This window comes from Hordeum vulgare, chromosome 5H (assembly GCF_904849725.1).
Source record: "Hordeum vulgare subsp. vulgare chromosome 5H, MorexV3_pseudomolecules_assembly, whole genome shotgun sequence".
NCBI lineage: Eukaryota > Viridiplantae > Streptophyta > Magnoliopsida > Poales > Poaceae > Hordeum > Hordeum vulgare.
Genome location: NC_058522.1, coordinates 31,109,236 through 31,136,231, shown reverse-complemented (window position 1 = coordinate 31,136,231; position 26,996 = coordinate 31,109,236). Strand labels below are relative to the sequence as shown.

The following is a 26,996-nucleotide window of genomic DNA, read 5'->3' as shown; positions in this document are numbered from 1 at the left end:
AGCATAACACTAGATCGTGTTGTTCGTATGCTAAAGCTTTTCTAATGTCAAGTGTCTTTTCCTTCGACCGTGAGATTGTGCAACTCCCGGATATCGTAGGAGTGCTTTGGGTTTATCAAACGTCACAATGTAACTGGGTGACTATAAAGGTGCACTACGGATACCTCCGAAAGTGTCTGTTGGGTTGGTACGAATCGAGATCGGGATTTGTCACTCCGTGTGACGGAGAGGTATCTCTAGGCCCACTCGGTAGAACATCATCATGATCTCAATGTGACTAAGGAGTTAGTCACAGGATGACGTGCTACAAAACGAGTAAAGAGACTTACCGGTAACGAGATTGAGCAAGGTATAGGTATATCGACGATCGAATCTCGGGCAAGTTCTATACCGACAGACAAATGGAATTGTATACGGGATTGATTGAATCCTTGACATCGTGGTTCATCTGATGAGATCATCGTGGAACATGTGGGAGCCACCATGGGTATCCAGATCCCGCTGATGGTTATTGGCTGGAGAGTGTCTCGGTCATGTCTGCATGATTCCCGAACCCGTACGATCTACACACTTAAGGTTCGATGACGCTAGGGTTATAGGGAATTGTTATACGAGGTTACCAAAGGATGTTCGGAGTCCCGGATGAGATCCCGGACGTCACGAGGAGCTCCGGAATGGTCCGGAGGTAAAGATTGATATATAGGATGGGTGGGTTTGGACGCCAGAAATGTTTCGGGCACCACCGGCAAAGTGTCGGGACCACCGGAAGGGTTCCGAAGGCCCACCGAGAGGGGCCACAAACCCCGGAAGGCTACATGGGCCAAGTGCCGGAGGGAACTAGCCCCTAGGTGGGCTGGTGCGCCCCCCACACTCAGCCCATGCGCACCAGAGAGGGAGGGAGGGGAAACCCTAGGCGCTGGTGGGCCTAAGGCCCACCTAGGGGTGCACCACCCCCTCTCCTCCCTGGCCTCCGCCCCTCCCCCTCTCCCATCTAGGGCTGCCGCCCCCCTCAAGGGGAAACCCTAAAGGGGGCGCCACCCCTCCCTTCCCCCTATATGTAGTGGGGGTTTTGGCCTTTGGAGATACGGTTTTCCATCTCTCTCTCGGCGCTGCCCTGCTCTTCTTCTTCCTCCTCTCCCACGGTGCTTGGCGAAGCCCTACCGGGAGACCTCGTCTCTCCATCGACACCACTCCGTCGTGCTGCCGGAGATCTTCCCCAACCTCTCCCTCCTCCTTGCGGGATCAAGGTGCGGGAGACGTCACCGGGCTGCATGTGTGTTGAACGTGGAGGTGCCGTGGTTCGGCACTAGATCGGAATCACACCACGATCTGAATTGCCGCGAGTACGAGTCCATCAACCGCGTTCTAGCAACGCTTTCGCTTAGCGATCTTCAAAGGTATGAAGATGCACTCTCCCCTGTCTCGTTGCTGGTCTCTCCATAGGAAGATCGGAATATGGCGTAGGAAAATTTTGAATGTATGCTACTTTACCGACATACCTGTCGAAAGTTCGACATCCCTCATTTTTGCCGCTCGCATCGCCCGCCCCATCTGCAAGTCATCCACATCCGGTTGCGCGTGGATCCTCAGACTAGACCTTCTGTCTTCCGTCATGGGATTCTCGATGCCACCAAAGGCTGTGACCTGTTCATCGAAAAATTGATCAATAACTTCTCCTGAGCATAGCCGCTCTGCATGTCCCACCGGAGAAACAAACTGATCATCATTTGTCCGAGCACATGGAACCCGCGACCCTGGCGATCCAGGTAACCCTCGCAAACCTGGCACTCCTGGCACTTCCGGTAAACCTGGCACCTGAGCAGCCGCCGGTTGCACGACATGCGGCCCTGGAGCATGAGCTGCCGCCAGGCTCAATGCACCAGCCTCTAGATCGATCGGCAGCACAGGAGCACAGGCCTCCTCGGGCTGTAGTTCCACGTCAGGCTGCCCAAGTGGCACTGCCGATGGCTCGGTCCTAGGAGCCTTGAGAAAATCAGCCAGAGAAACAGCTGGTAATTCCTCCTTCCTTGTGTTAATCCGAAGACCCTCCTGCGCCTTTGCATGCCCCATAGCCGACATGGGTTCTTTCCCTCGTGTGTGCATAGGCATGGCATGCACGGTCTTCTCACTAGCTGATGCAAACCTAGACCTCCCAATCTGAGTCGGTGCCGAAGCCGGTTCAAAAGAGCTAAATTTCAGCTCGGACATCGACGGTAGCGTGGAAGGAGTAGCCCCTCCATTGCTATTAGACCGACTATGACGCTCCTTCTCCTTAGAATTATTGGAAGGTTCGTTTTTCCCTTCCGAACCCTTAGAGCCAGCAGCGTCGTCACCATCCGTCATATGAACATCTCCGTCCGTCACCTCGTCCTCAAAAAGAGGAGGACTCTCGATCTCTAACTGAAGTGTGTACATCATTCCCGCATAGGTCCATATAACCTCATCCGGAACTAGCTCAATATCCACCACACTCACAAGCATCCTGGCAACTCCTTTAGCACGAGTGAACGTCATATCCACTTTTTCTATCTTTCCCGCATAGGTTCTCGAAGCTGTTGCACAATCTGCTCAGAAGTCATCGTACCTCTCGTAACAATGACCGTCCCTATAATAGCAGTGTCCGCCATATGAACCGTTGTGGCCACAGTTGACGACTCAAAGAACGTAAGTTCTTGGCAACAAACGTCGTAGATGTTCACCACCGGCATTGGTCCAAGATTAAGTGGACACTTTGCCGTACCATGCTTTGGCTTCAAACAAATTTCACATAACTTAGCTTTGCACTCAGAAACAAAGTGCCCCGTCTCGTACAACGGTAACAATTCATTTTCTCCTTCTTGCGTGTCCACTTGGTAGGACGATCTCCCCCATCGGACTTGCCAGAAGTTACCACCTTGTCAGCCTTTTGAGATTCAGCAACCACCGCATGCTCCTGTACTGCAACAGTGGGCGCCTCCTTGTGCCGCCCTAGCAACGCCTGATCGTTAGACCCATGCTTCGGCTCATCCACTGTCGCAGCTAAGGTGGCCGAGGGTAGAAGAGGAGGCTTTGGCTTCCGCCCCCTCCTCTACCCGCCCAATTAGGACGAGAAGCTCCCCTCTTAGGATTCGGAGGACCCGACACGCCCTGAACAAAGTTCCCCGAGGTTCCAGAGAAACCTCGTCCAGCGCCACCATGGCCCTGCCAAGCGTACCCACGGCCTCCTCCCAAAGAAGAAGATCCTCTATGTTGTCCATCACCATATGCATCCACTCCATCATCTCCCCACCTGCCAAGTGGCTGCTGCCGATTAACATCGACCGGCCTTGCCGCCGCAGGCCCATCAGATGCCGCCGCAGCATTAGTCGTTCCCTGGGAAGACTCCTGCTGCGACCATCGGCTCCCGTGGTCAGCCGATCTAGCCTGCGGTAGCACCGGCTTGGGCCCCTGGGGATGGCCTCGTCCGGCCATTGTCTCCGTCTATGAGGGTAGAGCCAAGACGCGAGCCGCCCGCCCCGGTTTTAGACGAGGAAAACCAGGCCGCGCCTTGGAAGGAACCCTAGGTTCCAAACACTCCTGCAGATCACCCTGGATCGATGAGCGTATAGGAGAACCCGGAGAGATGATCTGGGACTCTGTCGCCTGGGCCAAATACCCAGACTCCCGCAGGCCCACCTCGATATTTTCCACCGCCGGCCCACTCAACGCGCCGATGGAATTCAAAAACGCATCCCTAGAATTCCGCCGCGCATCAGGCGCCGTCACCGGTGGAATAGTAACTAAGGTTTTCTTCTTCCTGTGCTTCTTTACCGTCTGCCAATCGCCGGGCAAGAAGAAATCCGACAGGGTAATGGGTTGCAAGTTTACCTTAGGCAAGGGACCGATCCATGGACGCGGGGCCTTCGACGTCACCACCTTCTTCCTCGGCAACCGACAGTCTAGTACCTCCAAGCGCCGTAGTGGATGCTGTTCCACCCGATCCGAAGCAGGGACTTGCCGCGTGACCAACGCGCCGTCGAGCCTTGATCCATCGGCATCAAGAACCCCCGCCTCTTCTTCATCGTCGTCCCTATCTGCAAGAACCCAAAAATTTCCGCCAAAACGAGGAGAATTAGCAGTAAGATCAATGCATACCTTGGCGATATCTCGATCTGTACATGCTTCCTCCCGCAAGTCTCCCACAACCAAATGGAAACCATCCATCTCCATGCTAATCCCAATCTTCGGATCTTCATTGTCCTGCAAGAACCTGCCTGCTAAGATGGCGTTATCTTCATCACGAACCGTAATCCAGTGCGATGTTTGATGGAGATGAATGGATCCAAAGCGCTGCACTCAAACTGCAGAAGTGGTATCTTCAAAAGCCACCGCCCATCTCCGGTGCGTAGGAGACGCTGCGCACTCAGCCTGTGCATCAGAACGAACCCTAGCGGAAGAGGCCGCCCCCGCAGTGGAGTCAATAGAACGGATCAGCGACCGGGGACCCGATCCGGCGATCTCCCCGATAGCCTCCCCACCGCGAGCCCCTCCTCCTATCTCCTCCGCGGTCATCTTTTTCCCCCGCGGCCTAAGAGTCATCTCTCCTGACAGCTGAGTTCACACAGCGTTGATGGTTCGGTTTGAACCCAGCAAAATTTGTCAAACTTAATTCATGATAGTCGCTAACTTTGACCCACGAGATTTGTTAATAAAAACTGGAAACCCTCCCGTTCTGATATTGTCTTCACCGAAGAATTCGAACATCCCAATTATTAATCAGCAGCCATCATCGCCTATATAAGCTTGCAGAGCCCAGCAGAGCACAACACCGAGAACCCAGACAAATGAGGAGCCGCCTCTCCCGCTGCTTCTGGCTCCTCCTGCTGTGCTACTGCTTCCTCTCCCGGCGCGCGGCGGCGGCTCCTCGCCTCCCCGTCCGAGCGGTGAACCTCGGCGGCTGGCTGGTGACGGAGGGCTGGATCCTGCCGTCCCTCTTCGACGGCATCCCCAACAAAGACCTCCTGGTATGGTAATCAACGTCGTAGCTTTGCATACGTACGCGTACACGCCAGCACATGTGGGAGGTCGCCGGCGCCGCCATGGCTATCTGTTTTCAGTTTCTTGACCCGTTAGCGCGCGGCGTACGTACGCACAGGACGGCACGCAGCTGCAGTTCAAGTCGGTGACGCAGGACGGCTTTGTGGCCGCGGAGAAGGGCGGCGGCGCGGGGCTGGTGGCGAACCGGTCTCATGCGTCTGGTTGGGAGACCTTCAAGCTATGGCGGATCAACGAGACGACCTTCAATTTGAAGGTGTTCGGCAACCAGTTCGTCGGCGTACAGAGCGACGGCTCAGTGGTGGCCACGGCGACGTCGCCGGGAAAGTCGGAGACGTTCCGGTTAGTGCGCAACGCCGGCCAGAACAGGATGCGGATTATGGCGGCAAACGGGCTCTTCTTGCAGGTAAGATTAAATAAAATATACGTCCCTCACTATTCATATTTGCCAAACAGGTAACCAGTAGATACGTTCAAATATGAACAGGCAACAGGTAGTGGACTCAACATGCGCCCCCAATGTTGACTTGTCTAGGCAACAGGTAGACGACGTCAGCGAAGGGGTGGGCGATTGCCCGATGGCGGGAGAAATGAAGGAAAGAGACGGGGAGTTCGATCGACGACGCAGAGAGCAAGTCAATTTGATTCTGATTTGGATGGGTCTGCTTTAACAGAGCCAACGTGCGTGATGTGTCCGGACGCATCTGATCTCTCACTCCGTGTGTTTGGACCGAAAATGGTTGGGCAGGCTGTCGCATGTGTGCGTTCGTATGGGTCCCGTTTGCACATGGTCGTCATCGCCGTGGCAATGTCTGATAATCTGAGTTGCAATGAGACGAGTAAAAAAATATCCTTCTCGAACAGTTACTTTTCATCAGGTCCAGCAGCATTGTTTACACACACAAAAAACACCACGTCTTGAAGCTTGCCCTCATTTTTTATCTCAGCCTGGTGCAGGTTCAGCGACGGCCACTTGTCTAGACTTTCTTCTCACGTCCGATCACAAGGGCTGGTCGGTGCATCATCGAAATAGAATGATTTTGACGCGCTCCAAATTCATTTCATCTGCTTAAGACAGATTTTCTTGGCAGCAGAGGATATAACCAAGTCGCCAATCTTGACTTTCAACCTGCTCTTGAAAATTCTGCGACCTGATCTTGACGGCAGAGAGAGATTACGAGAGAAAGCAATTTGATCGTCGTCCTCGCAGCGGCGTTCATCCCCCGGCCCGCTACCGTCGATGGCTTCCCGGCGTGCACTCGTGCTCCTCGCCGTCGTCGTCGGCTCGCTGTTCCGCGCGGCGGTTGGTCAGCGTGCCAAGCCGCTGCTGCCGGGCGGGCCTAGCTGCTCGACCGCTGATAACTACACCGACGGCAGCCCGTACAAGAGGAACCTCGACGAGCTTCTCGCCGGCCTCCCCGCGGCCGCCGGGGGCAATGGCTGGTTCTACAACGGCACGGCCGGGGCGCCGGGGACGGCCGACCAGGTCTTCGGCCTCATCATGTGCTACGCCGACCGCAACGCGACGCAGTGCCGGGAGTGCCTGGCCGGCGCTCCCGCGGGGATCACCACGGCGTGCCCGGGGAGCCGGAGCGTGCGCGCGGCCTACGACGCGTGCGTGCTCCGCTACTCGCCGCCGCCCTCCTTCTTCTCCACTGCCGACCTCGACGTGAACTTCTTCGTGCGCGCCATCGCCTTCGCCGTCGACCCGGACAAGATGCTCAACGCGTGCCTCACCCTCATGACCGACCTCAGTGGGCGGGCGGCGAGCTCGCCGTCGAGGCTGGCGAACGCGACCACGCCGTACGACGGCGACCCCGCGACGCCGGTACATGTACGGGCTGGCGCAGTGCACCAGGGACCTCAACGCCACCGAGTGCGCCAGGTGCCTTGCCTCGGTGGTCGGGCAGCTCAGGAGGCGCTTCACGAACGAGACCGGCGGCGCGGTCAAGGCGTCACAGCCGGGAGGTACAAGCTTGGCACTTTCGACATCACCCTCCCGCCGTCGTCTCCACAGCCGGGAGGACCATCGTCGACTTAATAAGAAGTAGAACAGCGCTGGCGGTCGGCCTCTCTGTCGGTTCTGTAGCGCTGCTGCTCATTCTGGGCTCCCTGATCTGCCTCTCTCTACGTCGGCGACGACGGAGGAAGGAAGCTAAGATCCTTGAGCAGGAAAGGGAGCAGCAGCTGGAAGAGGGCAGCTTCTTCGACGGCGACGACCCGGCCATGGAAGACGACTTCGAGAAAGGGACCGGGCCGAAGCGTGTTAGAGTGTATAGTTATCTGTATATATACGTGTATATCGTAACGTACCCTTGGTACGTTATCTATAAATATATGTGATAGGTCACTCTTAGAGGGTTGAGCCAGTTCCCCAAACCCTACGTTTAACATGGCATCAGACTAGGTTAGGGTTTTAGGTCGCCACCGCCTCTCTCCTGGCCGCCGCCGCCGTTGCTCCGCCTCGGGTCGCCGCCGCCGCCGCGATCTTCTGTTCGCCGCCGCCGCTGCATCCTCCCGGGCCGCCGCTGCTATCGCGCCCCTTCGGCCGCTGCGATGACGACCACCGCCACCGCTTCCGCCTCCGCCGGTTTCCTCCCGGCCTCCCTCGCTGCGCTCCTCTCTCGTTCGACCGACGCCGCTGCTGTCGCTGCTCCGATCAGCACCCTCAGCGTCGGCTCCATCTTCTCGGCGGCATCGTACTCGTCGCCACCACCGGCTGCCGCACCTCTGGTGCCTGTGCTGCCGTTGGTTCCCTCCTCAGGGACCCCCTCGGCGCCCGCTCCGGTCGCTGCCCTCTCGGCGCCGCTGGTAGCCGCCTCCACGCCGCCGGCCATGACGCCCGCCATGGAGCCCTACTTCGACGCCAACACTATCCAGCCGCTCGGTGCCTACGTGGCGCCGGCGCTTGTGACAGCGGCTACTGCGGCGTATACGACGCCTGCTGTCTTCATGCCGGGGAGTCTACCTGCGCCGTTCCAGTTCGGTCATCTCATCACCACCAAGCTATCTTTGGATAACTACGTGTTCTGGCGTGCGCAGGTTCTTCCACTCCTTGGGAGTCATTACCTCCTCGGCTACGTCGACGGCTCCTATTTGTGCCCTCCTGCGGTCGTGGACAGCGTCAATGGACCCGTCTACAACCCGGTGCATCGCGTCTGGACAGGGCAGGACCAGGCGAACCTCTCGGCTATCCAGGGATCGCTCACCCCGAAGGTTGCCGGGATGCTCGTCTTCGCCAAGACCTCTCACGAGGCCTGGACTATCCTGGAGCGCTCCTTCGCGTCGCAGTCGCAGGCGCGTTCCAGTGCTCTCCGTCGCCAACTTGGCGAGTGCGAGAAGCTCGATGGCTCGGCCACCGCCTTCTATCACAAGGTCAAGTCCATCGCCGACACTCTGGCCTCCATTGGCCAGCCTCTCACCGACACCGAGTTCAACTCCTACATCGTCAACGGTCTTGACGAGGAGTATGATGGACTTGTGGAGATCATCAACGAGCGTGGCCACACGTCTCCAATGCCGACGCACGAGCTCTACTCGCGTCTTCTTCTCACCGAGCAGCGCGTGGAGGCGTGCCGCACTCGTGGCCAAGGTCTTCCCTCGGCAAACGCCGCCTACAAGGCGGGTCGCGGTGGTTCGGGCTCTGCTGCCCACTCGGCCCCCTCGGGCAAGGGTCCCACTGCGCCGCTACTTTCGGCCCCTCCTCCTGCATCGTCCTCTAGGGGGGTCGTCCTACCCAGGAGTGCCAGCTATGTGGACGTGCGGGTCACTATGCCTCTAAGTGCCACCGCCGCTTCCAGAAGAGTTTCCTTGGTCTCTACAACGACGGCAAGGACTCGCGCAACAACGAGCGTCAGGCGCAGTTGGCTGATAAGCCAGCACCTCGGGAGCAGCAGGGACACGCACAGTCCTATCCCGTTGACCCCCACTGGTACATGGACAGTGGGGCTACGGATCACCTCACCAGCGAGCTAGGCAAGCTCCACTCTCGTGAGGCCTACCACGGCACCGACAAGGTTCACACCGCCAATGGAGTAGGTATGCGCATCTCTCATATTGGTCAAGCATCTCTCCTCACTAGTCGTCCAAATAGGAGTCTTCAACTTCGTAATGTCCTTCGCGTTCCTGCTGTGACGCGTAATCTCCTTTCAGTTCCTAAGCTTAATGCTGATAACAATGTTCTCTGTGAATTTCACCCATTTGAGCTTTTTATTAAGGATTGGGCCACGAGGGACGTTCTTCTTAGCGGACGGCTATGCCAAGGTCTCTATCGTCTGGAGCATTCTGGCGTCTCTCAGGTTTTTAGCGGAGTTCGTGTTTCGCCGTCACGGTGGCATGCTCGTCTTGGTCATCCTGCCACTCCTATCGTCCGTCATATTTTGCGTCGTCATGAGCTTCCTAGCATGTCTAGTAATAAAGATGTAGCAGTGTCTGATGCTTGTCAGCAAGGGAAGAGTCATCAACTTCCTTTTTCAGCATCTAGTCGTGAGGTCAAACATCCTCTTGAACTTGTCTTTTCAGATGTATGGGGTCCTGCCCAGACTTCTACCAGTGGTCATAATTATTATGTCAGTTTCATTGATGCTTACAGTCGCTTTACTTGGCTTTATCTTCTTAAGCGCAAATCTGATGTGTTCCATATAGTTGTTCAATTTTAAAAACATGTTGAACGCCTTCTCAAGCATAAGATTGTTCATGTGCAGTCAGATTGGGGTGGCGAATATCGCAACCTTGATTCCTTTTTCAGCTCGCTTGGGATCGCGCATCGTTTAGCATGTCCACATACACACCAGCAGAATGGTTCTGTCGAACGTAAGCATCGTCATATTATTGAGACTGGTCTTACTCTTTTGGCCCATGCTTCTGTTCCTTTTCGGTTTTGGAGTGATGCTTTTACCACCGCATGTTTCCTCATCAACCGTACTCCTACTCGTGTTTTAGACATGAAGACTCCTATCGAACTTCTTCTTAATGAACAACCCGATTATACCTTTTTTAAGGTGTTTGGGTGTGCTCGCTGGCCACATTTACGTCCCTACAATAAACGTAAGCTCGAGTTTCATTCTAAGAAGTGTGTTTTCCTTGGCTATAGTTCCCTTCATAAAGGATACAAATGTCTTCATGTTCCCACAAATCGTTTCTATATATCTCGGGATGTTGTGTTTGATGAACATGTGTTTCCCTTTGCCAACTTACCTGTGTCCACCCATGAGTCGCCATCTATGCATTCATCCTCTCTTGCCTCTGACCAATTTGATGATGTTGCATATGCTCCTCTTTTGTTACCTAACCATGGTGCAGGTGTTGGTAGAGGTGCTCGTCTTGAGCTTCTGGATGAGCCTGAAGCGGCACCGGCTGCTGTCGGTCGCGACGATTGTGGTTTCCTGGCGACGCCGGTCCGGTCGGCCCCCCTTTCGGCGCCAGTCCAACCGGCGGTCTCGCCTGCGCCTGGGCTACTGCCGCTGGCCTCGCGCCCCGCGCCACCCCTGGTGAGCCCTCGCCCCGCCTCGCCCGTGCGGCCGTCCTCGCCTGCATCACCGTCGCTACGCTTGTCGCCGCCGTCCAGCTCCTTGCCAGCTGGGCACCCGTCACCGCCGCCCAGCCCCTCGCCGGCTGGGCTGTCTTCACCGCCGCCCAGCCCCTCGCCGGCTGGGTCGTCTCCCCCGACGCCCAGCCCTTCGCTGGCTGGGCCCTCTTCGCCGACGCCCAGCCCCTCGCCGGCTGGGCCCACATCACCGACGCCCAGCTCACCGCCGGCTGGCCCCTCGCCGGCTCCTGTGGCCTCTCGCCCACACACGCGCAGCCGCAGTGGTGTTGTCTACCCTCTTAAGCGCACCGACGGCACTGTTGCGTGGTATGCCTCTTGCATGGCTGCTGCTCTTGCGGATCCGTCCTCGGAACCGCGTACGTATCAGGCTGCGATGAGTATTCCTCATTGGAGAGAGGCTATGGAGCAGGAGTATCACGCTCTTCTTTGCAATGAGACGTGGACTCTGGTTCCTCCACCCCCTAGGGTCAACGTCATTGATTCTAAATGGGTCTTCAAGGTCAAAAAGCATTCTGATGGATCTATTGAGCGCTACAAAGCGCGTCTTTTTGCTAGGGGATTGCGGCAGCGCTATGGTCTTGATTATGAGGACACTTTCAGCCCTGTGGTCAAACCTACCACTATCAGGCTTCTTCTGTCGCTTGCAGTTACTCGAGGTTGGTCTCTCCGTCAGCTTGATGTGCAGAATGCTTTCCTTCATGACTTATTGGAGGAGGAGGTTTATATGCGACAACCGCCTGGTTTTTCTGATCCTGATCGTCTTGATTATCTATGTCGTCTTACCAAAGCACTCTATGGTCTGAAGCAAGCACCCCGTGCCTGGCATGCCCGTCTTGCGACAGCTCTTCGTGCTCATGGTTTTGCACCATCTACTGCTGATTCATCATTATTTCTTCTACAGAAACCTGAGGTCACTATGTACTTGCTGGTTTATGTAGATGATATCATTCTGCTCAGTTCTTCACAGTTTGCTGCTGACACTCTTGTTCGTGCTCTTGGTACTGATTTTGCTGTCAAAGATCTTGGGAGACTTCACTACTTTTTCGGTGTGGAAGTGGCTCCTAGGGATGCTGGTCTTGTTATGACACAAAAGAAGTATTCATTAGACTTGTTGCAGCGAGCTGGGATGCTTAAGTGCAAGACGTCAACTACCCCTATGTCTACCACTGACAAGATCACTGCTGTTGATGGTGAGCTTCTGTCCTCTGCTGATGCTACTATGTACAGGAGTATTGTTGGTGGTCTTCGGTATCTGACGATCACGAGACCAAATATCTCTTTTGCGGTCAACAGAGTTTGTCAATATCTTCATGCACCCCGTGACACTCATTGGTCTGCTGTTAAGCGCATCCTGCGCTATGTCCGACTTGCAGTGTCCCATGGGCTTCACCTTCGGCCGAACCCTACTGGGGTGCTCTCAGCGTATTCTGATGCGGATTGGGCTGGCAGTCCAAATGACAGGCAATCCACGGGGGGCTATGTTGTGTTCTTTGGCTCCAACTTGATCGCCTGGAGTGCTCGGAAACAGGCTACTGTGTCACGTAGCAGTACTGAAGCTGAATATAAAGTTGTGGCCAATGCCACTGCAGAGCTCATATGGGTACAGTCTTTGCTTCAGGAATTGGGGATTTCACAACCGCAGCCTCCTATACTTTGGTGTGATAACATTGGTGCTACATACCTCTCGGCGAATCCGGTATTCCATGCTCGAACCAAACACATCGAAGTTGACTATCACTTTATGAGGGAACGTGTTTCTCAGAAGCTATTACAGATCAAGTTCATCTCTTCAAAGGATCAACTTGCAGACATGTTCACCAAGTCATTGTCTCTACCACAGTTTGAGGCCTGTGGGCGCAATCTTACTCTCCTAGGTTTTTTAGGAAGTAGTTAAGATTGAGGGAGGGTGTTAGACTGTATAATTATCTGTATATATACGTGTATATTGTAACGTACCCTTGGTACATCATCTATAAATATATGTGATAGGTCATTCTTAGAGGGTTGAGCCAGTTTCTCCAAACCCTACGTTCAACAAAGCGGTTCCGCTACGGCGAGCTGGCCATCGCCACCGACGACTTCTCCGACGAGAAGAAGCTCGGGGAAGAAGGCTTCGGCTCGGTGTACAGAGGACACCTCAAGGAAATGAACCTTGACGTGGCCATCAAGAGAGTCTCGGTGTACAGGGGTCCAAGCAGGGGAGGGGACGACTTCTCCGACGAGAAGAAGCTCGTGTACGTAAAAACTAAAAAGGGAGCGATGCACTAATTTGGATCGATCCTTTGACGTGAAAATGGACATGCATCAACAGCCGCCCCGCACATGCATCAACACAGGTACTCCCCATAATATACCACGTCTTGCTTCATTTAATCTGCTAAAACGTCATATATTATGGTAGAAAAAAGTTTAAAATAAACCTTAAGCTTATAGACGAAAGCTAAATCAAATCCTAAACTTTGAATCCCTGAAATTGACACTCCGAACTTGTAATCCCGGTCTATTTGAAACCCTAGACCCGTTTGGTACACCGAGATTTTGACAATACCACAATCCCGACCGGGATAACCTGCTAGGCTGCTACTCTTATAGATAAAAATTGGACCGGCCCACTAACAAAAAAAATTACGAAGTTTAAAAAAAGTTCGCGCATTTTTAAAATTGTTCAGAAGTTAAAAATATTTATGTTTTCTATTTTTGTAACAAATTCTATGTCTTTTCTGTTTCAAAAAATGTTTGGTTTTTTTTAATTCTATTCGTATTTTTAATTCTATTCGTATTTTCAATTCTATTCGTATTTTTAGTTTTATTCGTATTTTTATTTATTTTTCGTATTTTTAGTTCTATTCGTATTTTTAGTTCTATTCGTATTTTTAATTCTTTTTGTATTTTTAGTTCTATTCGTATTTTTTAATTCTATTCGTATTTTTAATTCTATTCGTATTGGTCCAACATGCATTTTATAAATTTGTAGGAGCATAATCCTAGCGACAATCATTCAACGTTTATTGTTATTTATACCTCAAATATATATATATATATCAATTTTATAAAATATTTATTGTTATTTATAAAATATAAAATATTTATTTAGAAAAATATTACCATGTATTTTTTTGTAAGATGTACTTTAAAATGTACATAATGTGTTGAAAAATATTGAAAGTTTATCAAAAAATATACATATATGTGTTAAAAAATACATTGGATATTGAAAAAAAATATACACATGTGAAAAAGCAAAAAGAAAATGAAAAAACAAAAAAAAAACTAGAGCAGAGGTTGCGCGACTGCGCTAATGGGCCCAGCCCAATTCAGCAAATCCCGGCTAAGTTCTGTCAAGGTTTAAAATAGACCAGGATCGGTGAGTTCGGTGTGCCGATTTCAGGGATTCAAAGTTCAGGGTTTGATTTAGCTTTCGTCTATAACTACAAGGTTTGTTTTGAACTTTTTCCATTATGGTACACAGGTAGTACTACCTAGCTACCACACATAACCAGTAATGCTACAACTACGGACATGTTACACGATGTTTACAGACTAAGCAGATATGGACTATGTTGATTGGTCTAGGATGAAGCAGGTCCGCCCTGAAAATCAGGGAGGGCGTGATTAGTGAGGAGAAAAGGATTAATCCATTAAAATCTGTAGAAATCTTCCGTAACTCTAGCATTTTTGCACACATAACACTACAATTAACTTAGAGGGTGTTTGTTTCCAGGGACTTATTGGTTTTGGGACTTAAAAAAGTCCCTATAAGTCCCACCTAAACCAAACACAAGGGACTTATTGAGACTTATTATGGTGATTTGGGACTTATCAAATAAGACTCTCTAATAGGAGCTTATTGGGACTTATTGCTGGTTAGGCCCGCGGAAAAAGTCTCCCGCATCGATTCAGTGGCCGCCGCCCTACCCCTCGTCGCTCGCACCGCCCTACCCCTCGTCGGTCGCCGCCCCAATCGCCGCCGGCCCACCGCCCCGTCGCCGCCCGGTCGCCTCCCCCGCCCCGTTGCCGCCCCGTCGCCGCCCCGGCCCGTCGCCGCCCCGTCGCCGCCCAGTCGCCGCCCCGTCGTCCCGTTTTCTGCCTCGGTTCGTCCCCCCCCCCCCCCGCCGCCCCGTTTCTGCGTTGGTTCTTCCCCCGTCGCCCCGTTTCTGCATCGCTGGAGTTTCTGCATCGCTGGTACGCATGGTTCATGCATGTTGCTGGTTCCCTCGATAGATGAGGCAAACAGAATTCAGCAGTAGTATTGTTGGGTGTGTGCTGCGTGCCAAGTTTACTGCGTTTCCTGTATAATAACTGAAAAAGATGGAACTGATGACATTTTGGCTGTTGAACTGAAAAATGTCCAGTTTCTTGTTGACATTTTGGCTGATGACGATCCATATTGACTGCAGGTTACAGCGCCATGGCTGATGACGGTCCCAGGTGACCGTACCATGAACAAGTGTTATGAACAATTGTTATTTCGGTTGTCACTATTCTGTAATTCATTTGTATGAACAAGGGTTATGTGAACAAGTGTATTTTATTAGGTAAAACATGGACTTATAAATTCATGTAAACAAACAGATAGGGACTCGGGACTTATAAGTCCCTGTAAACAAACAGGTAGGGACTTATGACTTATAAGTTGAGACTTAAAAAAGTGCTAGGACTTATGAAACAAACAGGTCTTAGCACACACCATTTTTCATGCATGCACGCACTTCGCTCGCCGGGGTCGCGCCCACCCTCCAAACTCACCCTCATCGCCTAGACTTCACGATGGAGGAGGACCCTTCCGATTCGAAAACTCACGGGCCGCTAATCCTTCCTAGGCCGAACCACGATGGAGGAGGACCCGCCAGTCATCGTTGTGGGATGCGCTGCCACGTCCGAGCCATCAGCAAGCAGCTCGGAGGTGCGGATCATAAGCCGGCTCCGGCACCAGAACCTGGTGCAGCTCACCGGGTGGTGCCACGGCGGCGGCGAGCTGCTCCTCGTCTACGAGCTGATGCCCAACGGCAGCCTCGACACGCACCTCTACGGCCGCAACAAGGTTCTCCCATGGCCGGCCAGGCACGAGATCAAGCTGGGGCTGGGCTCCGCCCTCCTGTACCTCCACCAGGAGTGGGAGCAGTGCGTGCTGCACAGGGACATCAAGCCAAGCAACGTCATGCTGGACGCCTCCTTCGCCGCCAAGCTCGGAGACTTCGGGCTGGCCAGGCTCGTCGACCATGGCTTGCACACCACGGTGCTCGCCGGCACCATGGGGTACATGGACCCGGAATGCATGGTCACCGGCAAGACCAACGCCGAGTCGGACGTCTACAGTCTCGGCCGGCGTCGTCCTCCTCGAGATCGCCTGCGGCAGGCGGCCCTTGGTTACAGCCGAGCACGAGGACGACACGATGCACCTGACTCAGTGGGTCTGGGACTGGTACGGCGGGGGGAGCGTCCTCGACGCCGCCGACGAGCGGCTGCAGGGGGAATTCGACGGCAAGGAGATGGAGTGCGTGATGGTCGTCGGGCTCTGGTGCGCGCACCCCGATCAGAGCTTGAGGCCGACGATCAGGCAGGCCGTCAACGCGCTGCGGTTCGAGGCGCCGCTGCCCAGCCTCCCGGCGAGGATGCCGGTGGCGACCTTCATGCCGCAGGTCGGCACTTTCACCACATCTTCGGCTGCCACAGGCAGCACCAGCAGCACCGTCACTTCTTCAGCTGCAACGGGCGTCGGCAGCAGCACTGGCATATCTTCAGTTGCAACGGGCGTCAGCAGCAGCAGCAGCGCCGGCACCACCATAGAACAGCAAGCTCGGCTGAGACATCCTCCCTGCTGAAATGAAGAGCGGATCAACATGTACAGGTGTATCGTAGATCCATAGTACAGAGTAATACAGAATTCAGGGGAGGAAGGAGTACGTGGCCACCTAGCTACCACACACGCACCATTTTTCATGCAGGCACGTCGCCAGCCCTCTCCAAACTCGATCACCCTGTGACGCTACTATATATATGAGCTCCGGCCCTCCATCGTCTCCACCAAACCATCAGTCGGTCGTCCACGCCTCCGCTGTCACTCACTCATGCACACTCATGAGCACCAGTCACTACTGTGGAATGTAAAAACGAGAGGGAGGATAAAATGATGGAACCGTTGCTTTCATTGATGAATTGGGAGTATATATACCCCTGGTACAAGGCAGTTACAAAGAGGCAGTTGCTACTAGTAGCAACCGACATAGCGGGATTAACCCTTTAATTAATTTAATTAATTTATTTCTAACACTCCCCCTAATCACTGCTTGTCTTGGATATTTATTATCTTGATAAAGACTCCTCTTTGTATGTGTCTTTAAGAATGTCCATCATCTTCGTGAAAGCCTTTGTATAATCTTGAAAGTCTCCCCCAAAAACCCTGTGGGAAAAAATATGAGAAGAATAGTGTAGATATGTTGCTAAAACTCCTTTAAACCCGGTTGGAAAATAATAAGGAGAAAATAGTGCAACATATAATGATTATTGTCTTTTGATAACTCAATCGAGAAAACCTTTGAAGAAGGAGAAAAATCAATTGTGAGTTTAGAGAACAATTAATATGTCTTTAATACTTTCTTTAAAAAACCCAATAGGGAAAATAGAAAGTATGGCATATGATTTTGATAATATATTGCCTCATTAAAAACTTTTTTATGAGAAAACTGATGCAAAACTCATAAAGGAAAAGAGTACAGTTATTATCTGGTGATAATTAATGGGTTATGAGTTTAGGAATTTCTCCTCATGAAATTTGCAAATCTCGAAAACGTCTCATACCAATTCCATGAATATATTTCTGGAATGTTGAATTTGGTAAAGACTTTGTAAACAAATCTGCTAGATTGTCACATGATTTGGTTTGCAAAATATCAATTTCTCCATCCTTCTGTAATGCATGAGGATAGAATAACTTAGGAGAAATGTGCTTTGTGATATTACTTTTCACATAACCCATTTGCATTTGAGCAATGCAGGCTGCATTATCTTCATATATAATAGTTGGTGATCCTAATGAACCAACACCACATGAAGTTTGAATATGGTTAATCATCTTGCGAAGCCATACACATTCCTTAGATGCTTCAAATAATGCAATAATTTCAGAATGATTAGTGGAAGTTGCTACGAGAGTCTGTTTTGTTGACTTCCATGAAAAAGCAGTTCCACCATATAAGAATACGAAACCTGTTTGTGACCTGGCATTGTGAGGATCAGATAGATAGCCAGCATCAGTATATCCTACAATAGTCATATCTTGGTTTTTCTGATAGAATAAGCGAAGATCTTTTGTGCCATGTAAATATCTAAGGATATTCTTTACTCCCGTCCAATGACGTTTTGTTGGAGCAGCGCTATGTCTAGCTAGTAAATTTACCGTAAATGCAATATCAGGCCTGGTGCAATTTGCAAGGTACATTAGCGCACCAATGGCACTGAGATACGGGAACTCAGGTCCTAATATCTCTTCGTCATCATCCCGAGGTCTAAAAGGATCTTTATTCATATCAAGGGATCTGACAACCATGGGTGTTTTGGTTGGATATGATTTATCCATATTAAATTTTTCCAAAACCTTTTGAATATATGCAGGTTGGTATACTAAAATTCCCGAGGGAAGATGCTCAAGCTGTAAGCCTAAGCAGAATTTGGTCTTTCCCAAATCTTTCATCTCAAATTCTGCCATTAGATGATTGCGTGCTTCTTCGATATCAGGTGTACTTCCAATAATATTGAGGTCATCAACGTACACTGAGATGATGCAAAATCCATTTGAGGACTTCTTTATAAATACACAAGGGCAATCATCATTATTTGAGTAGGCTTTCTGAATAAGGAACTCACTTAGTCGGTTATACCACATTCTACCCGACTGTCTTAAGCCATATAGTGACTTCTGTAATTTTACACAATATGCGTTGCAATTTTCTTTTGGATTCGGCATTTTAAGTCCTTCAGGGACCTTCATATATATGTCCGATTTGAGTGACCCATATAAGTATGTTGTCACTATATCCATCAACTGCATAGATAAATTCATTTGTACTGCCAAAGATATTAAGTATCGAAACGTTATTCCACTCATTACAAGAGAGTATGTATCATCGTAATCGATGTCGGGTCTCTGCGTGAACCCTTGTGCTACAAGCCTCGCTTTGTATCTCACCACCTCATTGTTTTCATTCCTTTTTCGAACAAAAACCCATTTTGCTCCAACAGGGAAGATGTCGTGGGTATAAGCCTGACAGTAGATGTGTAGGGTACGAAAAGGATGGGCAGAGTTCTAGCTACGGCGAGGTTGTATGAGTTCAGGCCCCTCTGCGGTGGAGGTAATAGCCCTACGTCTCAGTGCTCAGGGAGCTTGTTGTCGAGTGGAATAGGGAATACAATGAGTTGCTAACCCCTTTACCAGCGGGGGACGGTGGCTTATATAGAGTGCGCTGCCCTCTACAACGGTTCCGATACAGGGGTGGAGTAGTGGCGATTGAATGTGTACGTTACAGGTAACGTACGCCCTAAATGCTAATAAATGCACCTGGAAACGTACGACCGTTTCCCTCCAGGGGGTTACGATGTACCGAGTGGTATCCAGTCGGTTAGCTTGATATGCTCTGAATGCTAGTCTCCGACTGGATGATCGAGGGTACGTTACCGACTGGACGACAGGGACTCCTTAATTCAGTCGAAGCTGACTAAGGGCCTAGTCCTTTGTGAGGGGTAGTCTTTGGGTAGGACCTACAGGGCAGGCCTATGACCCTACCCTAGGACTATAACCCCATCATTAGTCCCCGAATGGATTGGGGTTGGAACGACGAAGCGATGTTTGAAGTTTGGATCCGACTGGAACGGACTTGGCTTGGGCGTTGCTTGCCTCGGTCCATTTTGTCTTTTCTGATCGACGATCCGAGTGGAAGTACTCGCGAAACAGACTGTCGGGAGCCGAGTGCTTGTGCGGCATCTTCTGACGCGACCGGTCAACTGACAGCAGCGGATTTTCCGGGATTCTCAAATTTTGGTTTCCGCGCGCTCAGCGGGGATGACGCCATCGCGCTCGAGTAGCGCCTGATGCCTCGATTCTCGTGCCTTCAACCTCTCCACTAATATCGCCGCGGTGGGTCGAGGGGATAAGGTTTTGGGGCCACCTGCCAGTGACCCAGTCGGAACCCTACTTAAATCTCGGCGGCGAGGCTTCTTCGTTACACTCGCCGAATCTCTCGCTCTCGCCTGCTCCGTCCTTCTCGCCACCTCCAGCGCTTCTACACTCCTTCCTCCTCCTTCCTCCCGAGGGTTCGCAGTTGCCGCCATGACCAAGGGTCAGACCAGCAAGATGGAGGCGAGGAAGAAGAAGGGGAAGGCGGCGGCTCCTGCTCAGCGGCGGCAGCGGCTGCTGCCGGTGGGGTGGATTCAGGGCGACTTCCTCCCCTCCATGGTGACGGAGGGGGATCTGCTGCAACTGGTGGAGCATGGGATGATCGTGCACAAGTCCTGGAGGCTGCCGGCGGAGAACGAGGTCGAGCCGGCACCCCGGGAGGGGGAGCGCGTCTTGCTGCTCAGCCACGTCTATCGAGGTTTCTCCTTGCCCCCGCATCCTTTCTTCAAGGGCATCATGAATCACTTCGGGGCACAACTTCACCACTTTCCCCCGAATGCCATTGCCCATCTCTCTGCTTTTATAGTTCTGTGCGAGTGTTTCATCGGCTGCCCTCCCCATTGGGGGCTGTTCAAGCACATATTTTCTGCTAGATCCCAAACCATCAAACGACTCAGCCAGTCGGATGATAAGACACATCTTCTCCAGCTCTGCGGGGGCTTAGGTTTCCAGAAAAAGAGTCGGAGTAGTAATCCTGCTCTTCAGTTAAGTGACCCGGTCAGGAACTGGCAGTCGACGTGGTTCTACTGTCAGGATATCGCCTGTCCGAATGCGTCGACAGGACTGCCTCCCTTTAGCTTAGATCGGCCCGCCCCGCCTAAGCAGCTCGCGCTCACGAAGGCGGAGAAGAACGACATCCAGCCTCTGGTCGAGGCACTCGTATACGTCGTCAGGAGGGGGGTCACCGGCATAGACTTGCTGGAGGTCTTCCTCGGTCAGTGCATCCAACCTCTGCAGGCTCGCGACCATGCTATGTGGCATTATACGGGGCCCGAGGATTCCACTCGGACCAATGTTGTGGGCGTGACTGAGGAGAAGGTGACCTCGTGGGTGCTCCAGATCACAGGTCCCTGCGAGAATCCCAAAGGATCTCGGCGAGTGAAGCCTTTCCGCGCGGATCATCTTCCTCCGAATCAGGTGAGTAACACTTGTCGAGTGCGCTTAACTATCTCAACGCGACGTCTGATGTTTGAATCTCTGCGCGACGTCTGATGTTGCCGACTGAATTTTATGCAGAAGACTGGTTTTCTCCCGTCTCGAACGGGAATCCGGCCGAGGAGGAGGAGGAAGGCATCCAGGAAGGTAGCGTGGAGAGCGCTGAGTATGTCTCCGACAACGGGGAATCGGAAGAAGAGACCAGCGAGGAAGAGGAGGAAGACGAAGAGCAGGACTCGCCACCTCCGCAATTAGAGCATCGGACCAAGCGCCGACACGAGCCTGCCGTTCCTTCGATCCCTCCGGCATCTTTGAGTGCTCCGCCCACTGCCCCAGTGCCCCCGAGTGCTCGGAGCACCAAGAGGGCCAGAGAGGCTACCGCTGAGCCTGTGCGTCAGTCTTCCAAGGCGTCCAAACCGAGTGGGTCCAAGCCTCGGAAGGGTCTGCCGCGGATGAGGGTTGTTGTTCCCGTCACCTCCACGTAAGTGTATCGATCTTCTAATTTCTTCTGATATCCGAGTGAACTCCTGTTCATTGGTCAAATGGATTTCAATCGACAGAGACGCTACTTCTGCCACCTCTCTGGCACGCCAAGAGGATGACCCCATGGACACGGACAACGTCGTCTCGTCCCAGCCAGGTGCGTTGTAGTGACTCCGAGTGTTTTATACTATCGCGTCTCGAATTCTATCATAGGTCCTGCCTCTTTCTTTTTCTGAGATCTTTCGCCGTTCGGCCTATCAGGGGCGATTTGTGTGGATGAAGGCGATCAGGGGAGAGCTGAACAAGCCGCGGAGCCTGTTCTTGAGGTTGCTCCGTCTGTTGCTGCTCTCGCCGCCGACGTGCTGCCGACTGAGGTGCTGCCGCCGACTGAAGCGGCGCTGGTGGTTGAAGAGCCAATTGGAGCGGACCTTGGGATGCCTCAGGAACTTCCGACGATGCCAGGCTCGTCGAATGCTGAATTCAACATCCAGCGTCTCCTGGAGGAGTAGGTGGGAGCGGCTAAGGGAGCCATGGTGCAGGCGAAGCTGATGGCTGGAGAAGCCAAGAGGGCTTACGACTCTGTTGCATCCTTGTACCAGCGGAGCTTGGAGCTGCGGGATGATATCCGAGTAAGTGGGCTAGTAAGTATTTACTTTTCTCTTGTAACCCACTGGGTGTTCTTGGATAGCATATGTTGTTTGCAATGGGTTCACTCTGAGTGAACCCAGTGGGTGTAGTCCCCGAGACTTCTGTCGAGTGCTTGCACCGACAGTTGTCTTTATACATATTATCTTTGATTTGGTCGTGTCTGTAAATAATATGACCGACTGCGAGCAGTTGTGGCACTCGGAGTGCACTTACTGTAAGAGTCTCCGAGAGTAAGTTGTACTCAGGTCGGGTAGTCTTGGCCTCGTAGGCCTAGGTGGTAACATGCAGTTCAATAGGGCGGGCCTGCTTGAGTTGCATGCCAGTGGGGTCACTCTTAGTGAACCCACTGGGTGTAGTCCCCGAGACCGCTGTCGACTGCTTGCGTCGGCAGGGGTCTGAAGAACTTAGACTTTTATTGTTGAATTTTCTGATTGTCCCTTGGTGTTTGTTGGCATAAAACCTGTGAAATGGGGACAACCTATGAGACTCTCAGGGCGGAGAGGAATCAGTTCGCTGGTGAGCTTGATGCGGCCATGCTTGCAATGGCTGGCATGAAGGATGCTCTGGAGGGACGAGAGAAGTCATTGGAGCAGGCTCGTGAAGCGAACAAGGTGTTGACTGAGGAAGTGGAAAAGATGGGGAAACAGAGGACTGCTCTGATGGGTCAGATGGACGTGCTGAATAAACGATGCATAGCTCAAGAGAAATATGTCGGCGACTGGGCTCGGCAAATGATGACGCGTCTGGCTGGTAAGTCGTGTTGTTTGCCGAGTGTTTGTCCTATGTACGTCATAATCGGCGCTTATTGCTTGCTTGCCCTTCTGTTGCAGATTTTTGCGTTGATGCTGAAGTTGAAGCAGCGGACGTGGAGCGATCGATTCGCGACAACGTGCCACTCGGCGAGGACGCCAATCGGGATTTGCTCCGGGCGCACATCCGCGTGGGCAAAGTTGGCCCTTTCATCGGTCGACTGAGAGAAGTCGTCGGCCGAATCGACAAGGAGCTTTGGCCAGAAGATGAGTCGCGGCAGGAGATGGAGAACCTGATGGCGCGACTGGAGGAGATTCCGAACCGAGTGCAGTCGTGGAAGAAATCTACAGCTCGTTGTGGTGCAGATGTTGCTCTGTCCTTGGTCCGAGTCCATTGCAAGGAGGTGCGTGAGGAGAAGCTGAAGACATTGAAGGTTGCCAATACGAAGAAACTTCGATTCGAAGACTTCATGGAAACTTTCCTTGAGAGCGCTACCCGCATCGCCGACGGTATTGATCTGGACACGTTCGTAGAGCCCTCCAGTCCTGGCGTTAATCCGGATGATGCGTAAGAACACTTTTATCCTCGGTATGCCGAGTGTTTATCTGTAAGGTACTTTGGCCACTGCTGTTGGCCGTCACATTCTTAGATCGGTGCGGGTAAGCTTGATCCGCACCGAGTGAACTATCTTTGCTAGAACTTTTGAATCTGAATCAAAGCGTTTGCTCTTGTGTTGCAAAGTTGTTTCAAGTTTTCTGTTTGGTGTTTCTTGGTGAAGCCAAAGTCAAACATGTGTAGCACGTAAGTGTTAGTCATGTATGAGCCTCATTGAGGATCCGTGGAATTTCCACTTGGATCCGTAGTATCACCGAGTGGATCGGTAGGATAGCCGAGTGGATCGGTAGGCCGCACTCAGAGGTTGAAGAGTACTTTGGCGATGCGGGATCGCGGTTAGGTTGTCGAGTGCGACTATCAAGTCGCACTCGGGTCGAGTTGGTACTGATGTAGTTGTTAGTTGTTTTGACATCCACATGAGCCTCAATGAGGGTCTGCAACTCATGTAGGTGTCAGTTGTTTTGACATCCACATGAACCTCAATGAGAGTGTGCAACTCATGTAGTTGTCAGTTGTTTTGACATCCACATGAGCCTCAAGGAGGATCTGCAACTCATGTAGTTAAGCAATTCTGGATCGCAGCTAAGCCGCCGAGTGCACGCTCGGAGAAAGTTGATACTTAGGCGATTCTTGATCGCAGCTAAGTCCCCGAGTGCGACGTGTAGTGCACTCTCGGAGAAAGTTATTTGTTAGGTGATTCTTGATCACAGCTAAGTCCTCGAGTGCGACGTTAAGTGCACACTCGGAGAAAGTTATTTCTTAGGTGATTCTTGATCACAGCTAAGTCTCCGAGTGCGACGTTTAGTGCACACTCGTAGGAATGTTAATACTTAGGCGATTCTTGATCACAGCTAAGTCCCCGAGTGTGACGTTAAGTGTACACTCGGAGAAAGTTATTTCTTAGGTGATTCTTGATCACAGCTAAGTCCCCGAGTGTGACGTTTAGTGCACACTCGGAGGAATGTATTACTTAGGTGATTCTTGATCACAGCTAAGTCCCCGAGTGCGACCTTTAGTGCGCACTCGGGGGAATGTATTACTTAGGTGATTCTTGATCACAGCTAAGTCCCCGAGTGCGACGTTTAGTGCGCACTCGGAGGAAGTTAGAACTTAGGCGATTCTGGATCGCAACTAAGTTTTTTTTTTGTGACCGGAGTCAGCGACCGCGGAAGAATTCTAAATCTGCAAAAACTGAATCTGCTTTGTATTATTTCATCAATACTTGTTCTTTACACTGCTTCAGTCGACGATCACGTGTAGAAGCGCTTCAGGAGGTCTCCGTTCCACGCATGCGGCTCGTCCGTCTCCCTCTGGATGTTGTAGAGTCTGTATGCTCCGTTGTTCAGCACCTTGGAGATGATGAAAGGTCCTTCCCAGGCCGGAGCCAACTTGTGAGGTCTTTGCTGATCCACTCGGAGCACCAAGTCGCCTGCTTGGAACGTGCGACTCCTGACGTAGCGTGCATGAAAACGCCGTAGATCTTGTTGATAAATGGTTGAGCGAGTTAGCGCCATCTCGCGCTCTTCCTCCAGAAGGTCCACTCCATCTTGCCTTGCTTGTTCTGCTTCAGCCTCGGAGAAGAGTTCGACTCGTGGCGCGTTATAAAGCAAGTCACTCGGAAGGACCGCTTCTGCTCCATAAACGAGGAAGAACGGTGATCGTCCTGTAGATCTGTTCGGGGTTGTGCGGAGACCCCAGAGCACTGAAGGTAACTCGGTGACCCACGCGCCAGCGGCGTTTCCCACCTCTCGCAGGAGTCGGGGCTTCAAACCTTGAAGAATAAGCCCATTCGCCCGCTCTGCTTGTCCATTGGATTGAGGATGTGCTACGGAAGCAAAATCCACTCGCATACCTTGGCTTGCATAGAAACCTTTGAATCTGTCCGAGTCAAAGTTTGTCCCGTTGTCCGTGATTATGCTGTGAGGTACACCGAATCTGGAGATGATGTCCCTTATAAACTTGACGGCTGTTGAGGCGTCGAGTTTCTTGATGGGCTTGGCTTTGATCCATTTCGTGAACTTGTCGACTTCCACCAACACATGTGTGTATCCCCCTTGGCCTGTCTTGAATGGTCCGACTGTATCTAGTCCCCAAACTGCAAACGGCCACACAAGAGGGATTGTCTTCAACGCAGATGTTGGCTTGTGGGACTTGTTGGAGTAGAACTGACAGCCCTCACATCGGTCGACCATATCTTTAGCCATCTCGTTTGCCTGCAGCCAGAAAAAACCAGCCCTGAACGCCTTGGCGACGATTGCTCTCGAAGAGGCGTGATGACCGCAGGTCCCCAAGTGAATATCTTCCAGGATGAATTGCCCCTCCTCTGGGGAGATGCATCGTTGGAGAACGCCTGAAACGCTCTCCTTGTACAATTGGCCATCAATGATAGTGAATGACTTCGACCTGCGGACTATCTGCCTGGCCTGGACTTTGTCTTCTGGTAGTTCCTGTCTCAGGATATATGCAATGATCGGCACAGTCCAATCGGGGATGACAGCAAGAATCTCCATGACCAGGTCAACCACAGCAGGTACATCGACTTCAGTCGGATCTGTTGAACTCTTTGGTTGTACTGGTTCTTCTGTAAAAGGATCTTCTTTGACTGAAGGGAGGTGAAGGTGCTCGAGGCAGACGTCACTCGGGACTGGTCTCCGAGTGGATCCAAGCTTTGCCAACTCATCAGCTGCTTGGTTCTTCAGTCTCGGAACATGGTGAAGTTCTAGACCTTCAAACTTCTTCTCGAGCTTCCTCACTGCATTGCAGTATGTGGTCATGGTGGGGTTCCTGACGTCCCACTCTTTCATCACTTGATTGACCACCAAATCCGAATCGCCGTAGACCATCAGGCGACGGACGCCGAGTGAGATGGCCATACGCAACCCGTAGAGGAGAGCTTCATACTCTGCCTCGTTGTTGGAGGAATCGAAGTGTATCTGTAGCACGTACTTGAGCTTGTCACCCTTTGGTGATATGATCACAACGCCAGCGCCGGAGCCATTCAGCATCTTGGACACATCGCAGAACATTGTCCAATGGGCCGAGTAGATGTGGGTCGGTTGCTGTTGTTCTACCCATTCTTCTATGAAGTCAGCCAGAGCTTGAGACTTGATAGCTTTCTTGGCCTCGAACTTGATATCGCAGTACAACATCTCCATTTCCCACTTCGCCACTCGGCCTGACGCATCTCGATTGTGGAGAATTTCCGACAACGGAGCATCAGAAATGATAGACACCGAGTGGTCTTGGAAATAATGGGCCACCTTCTTCGCAGTCATGTAAATCCCGTAGATAAGTTTTTGATAATGGGGATACCTATGCTTGGAAGGAGTCAGGACTTCAGAGACGTAGTACACTGGCCGCTGAACTTTATATGCTTTGCCTTCTTCTTCTCGTTCGACTGTAAGAACAGTACTGACGACTTGATTTGTAGCCGCGATATACAGAAGAAGGGGCTCTTTACTGAGCGGAGCAGTAAGAACCGGCTGGGTGGAAAGTAGGACTTTGAGGTCGTCGAATGCGACTTGGGCTTCGTCTGTACACTCGAAAGTATCTGATTTCTTCATGAGTCGGTACAGAGGAAGTGCTTTCTCGCCGAGTCGACTGACGAATCTGCTC

The 26,996-nt window shown here is 51.9% G+C and overlaps 1 protein-coding gene and 1 pseudogene across 1 annotated transcript; both read left to right on the top strand.

Moving 5' to 3' along the window:
* Positions 1 to 4,802: 4,802 nt before the first annotated feature.
* Positions 4,803 to 5,721, top strand: LOC123396255. Its single transcript, XM_045091251.1, has 3 exons — positions 4,803 to 4,982; positions 5,114 to 5,469; positions 5,688 to 5,721. The coding sequence occupies exons 1-3, from the start codon at positions 4,803 to 4,805 to the stop codon at positions 5,719 to 5,721; spliced, it is 570 nt and encodes a 189-aa protein (XP_044947186.1).
* A 295-nt stretch (positions 5,722 to 6,016) lies between these two features.
* LOC123398472 lies at positions 6,017 to 16,388 on the top strand (annotated as a pseudogene).
* Positions 16,389 to 26,996: the final 10,608 nt, after the last annotated feature.

Coding starts and splice junctions, on each gene's coding strand:
- LOC123396255 (XM_045091251.1), top strand. CDS start 4,803: ATGAGGAGCCGCCTCTCCCGCTGCTTCTGGCTCCTCCTGCTGTGCTAC. Junction 4,983..5,113: donor TCCCCAACAAAGACCTCCTG/GTATGGTAATCA, acceptor ACGTACGCACAG/GACGGCACGCAGCTGCAGTT. Junction 5,470..5,687: donor TATTCATATTTGCCAAACAG/GTAACCAGTAGA, acceptor CTGCTTTAACAG/AGCCAACGTGCGTGATGTGT.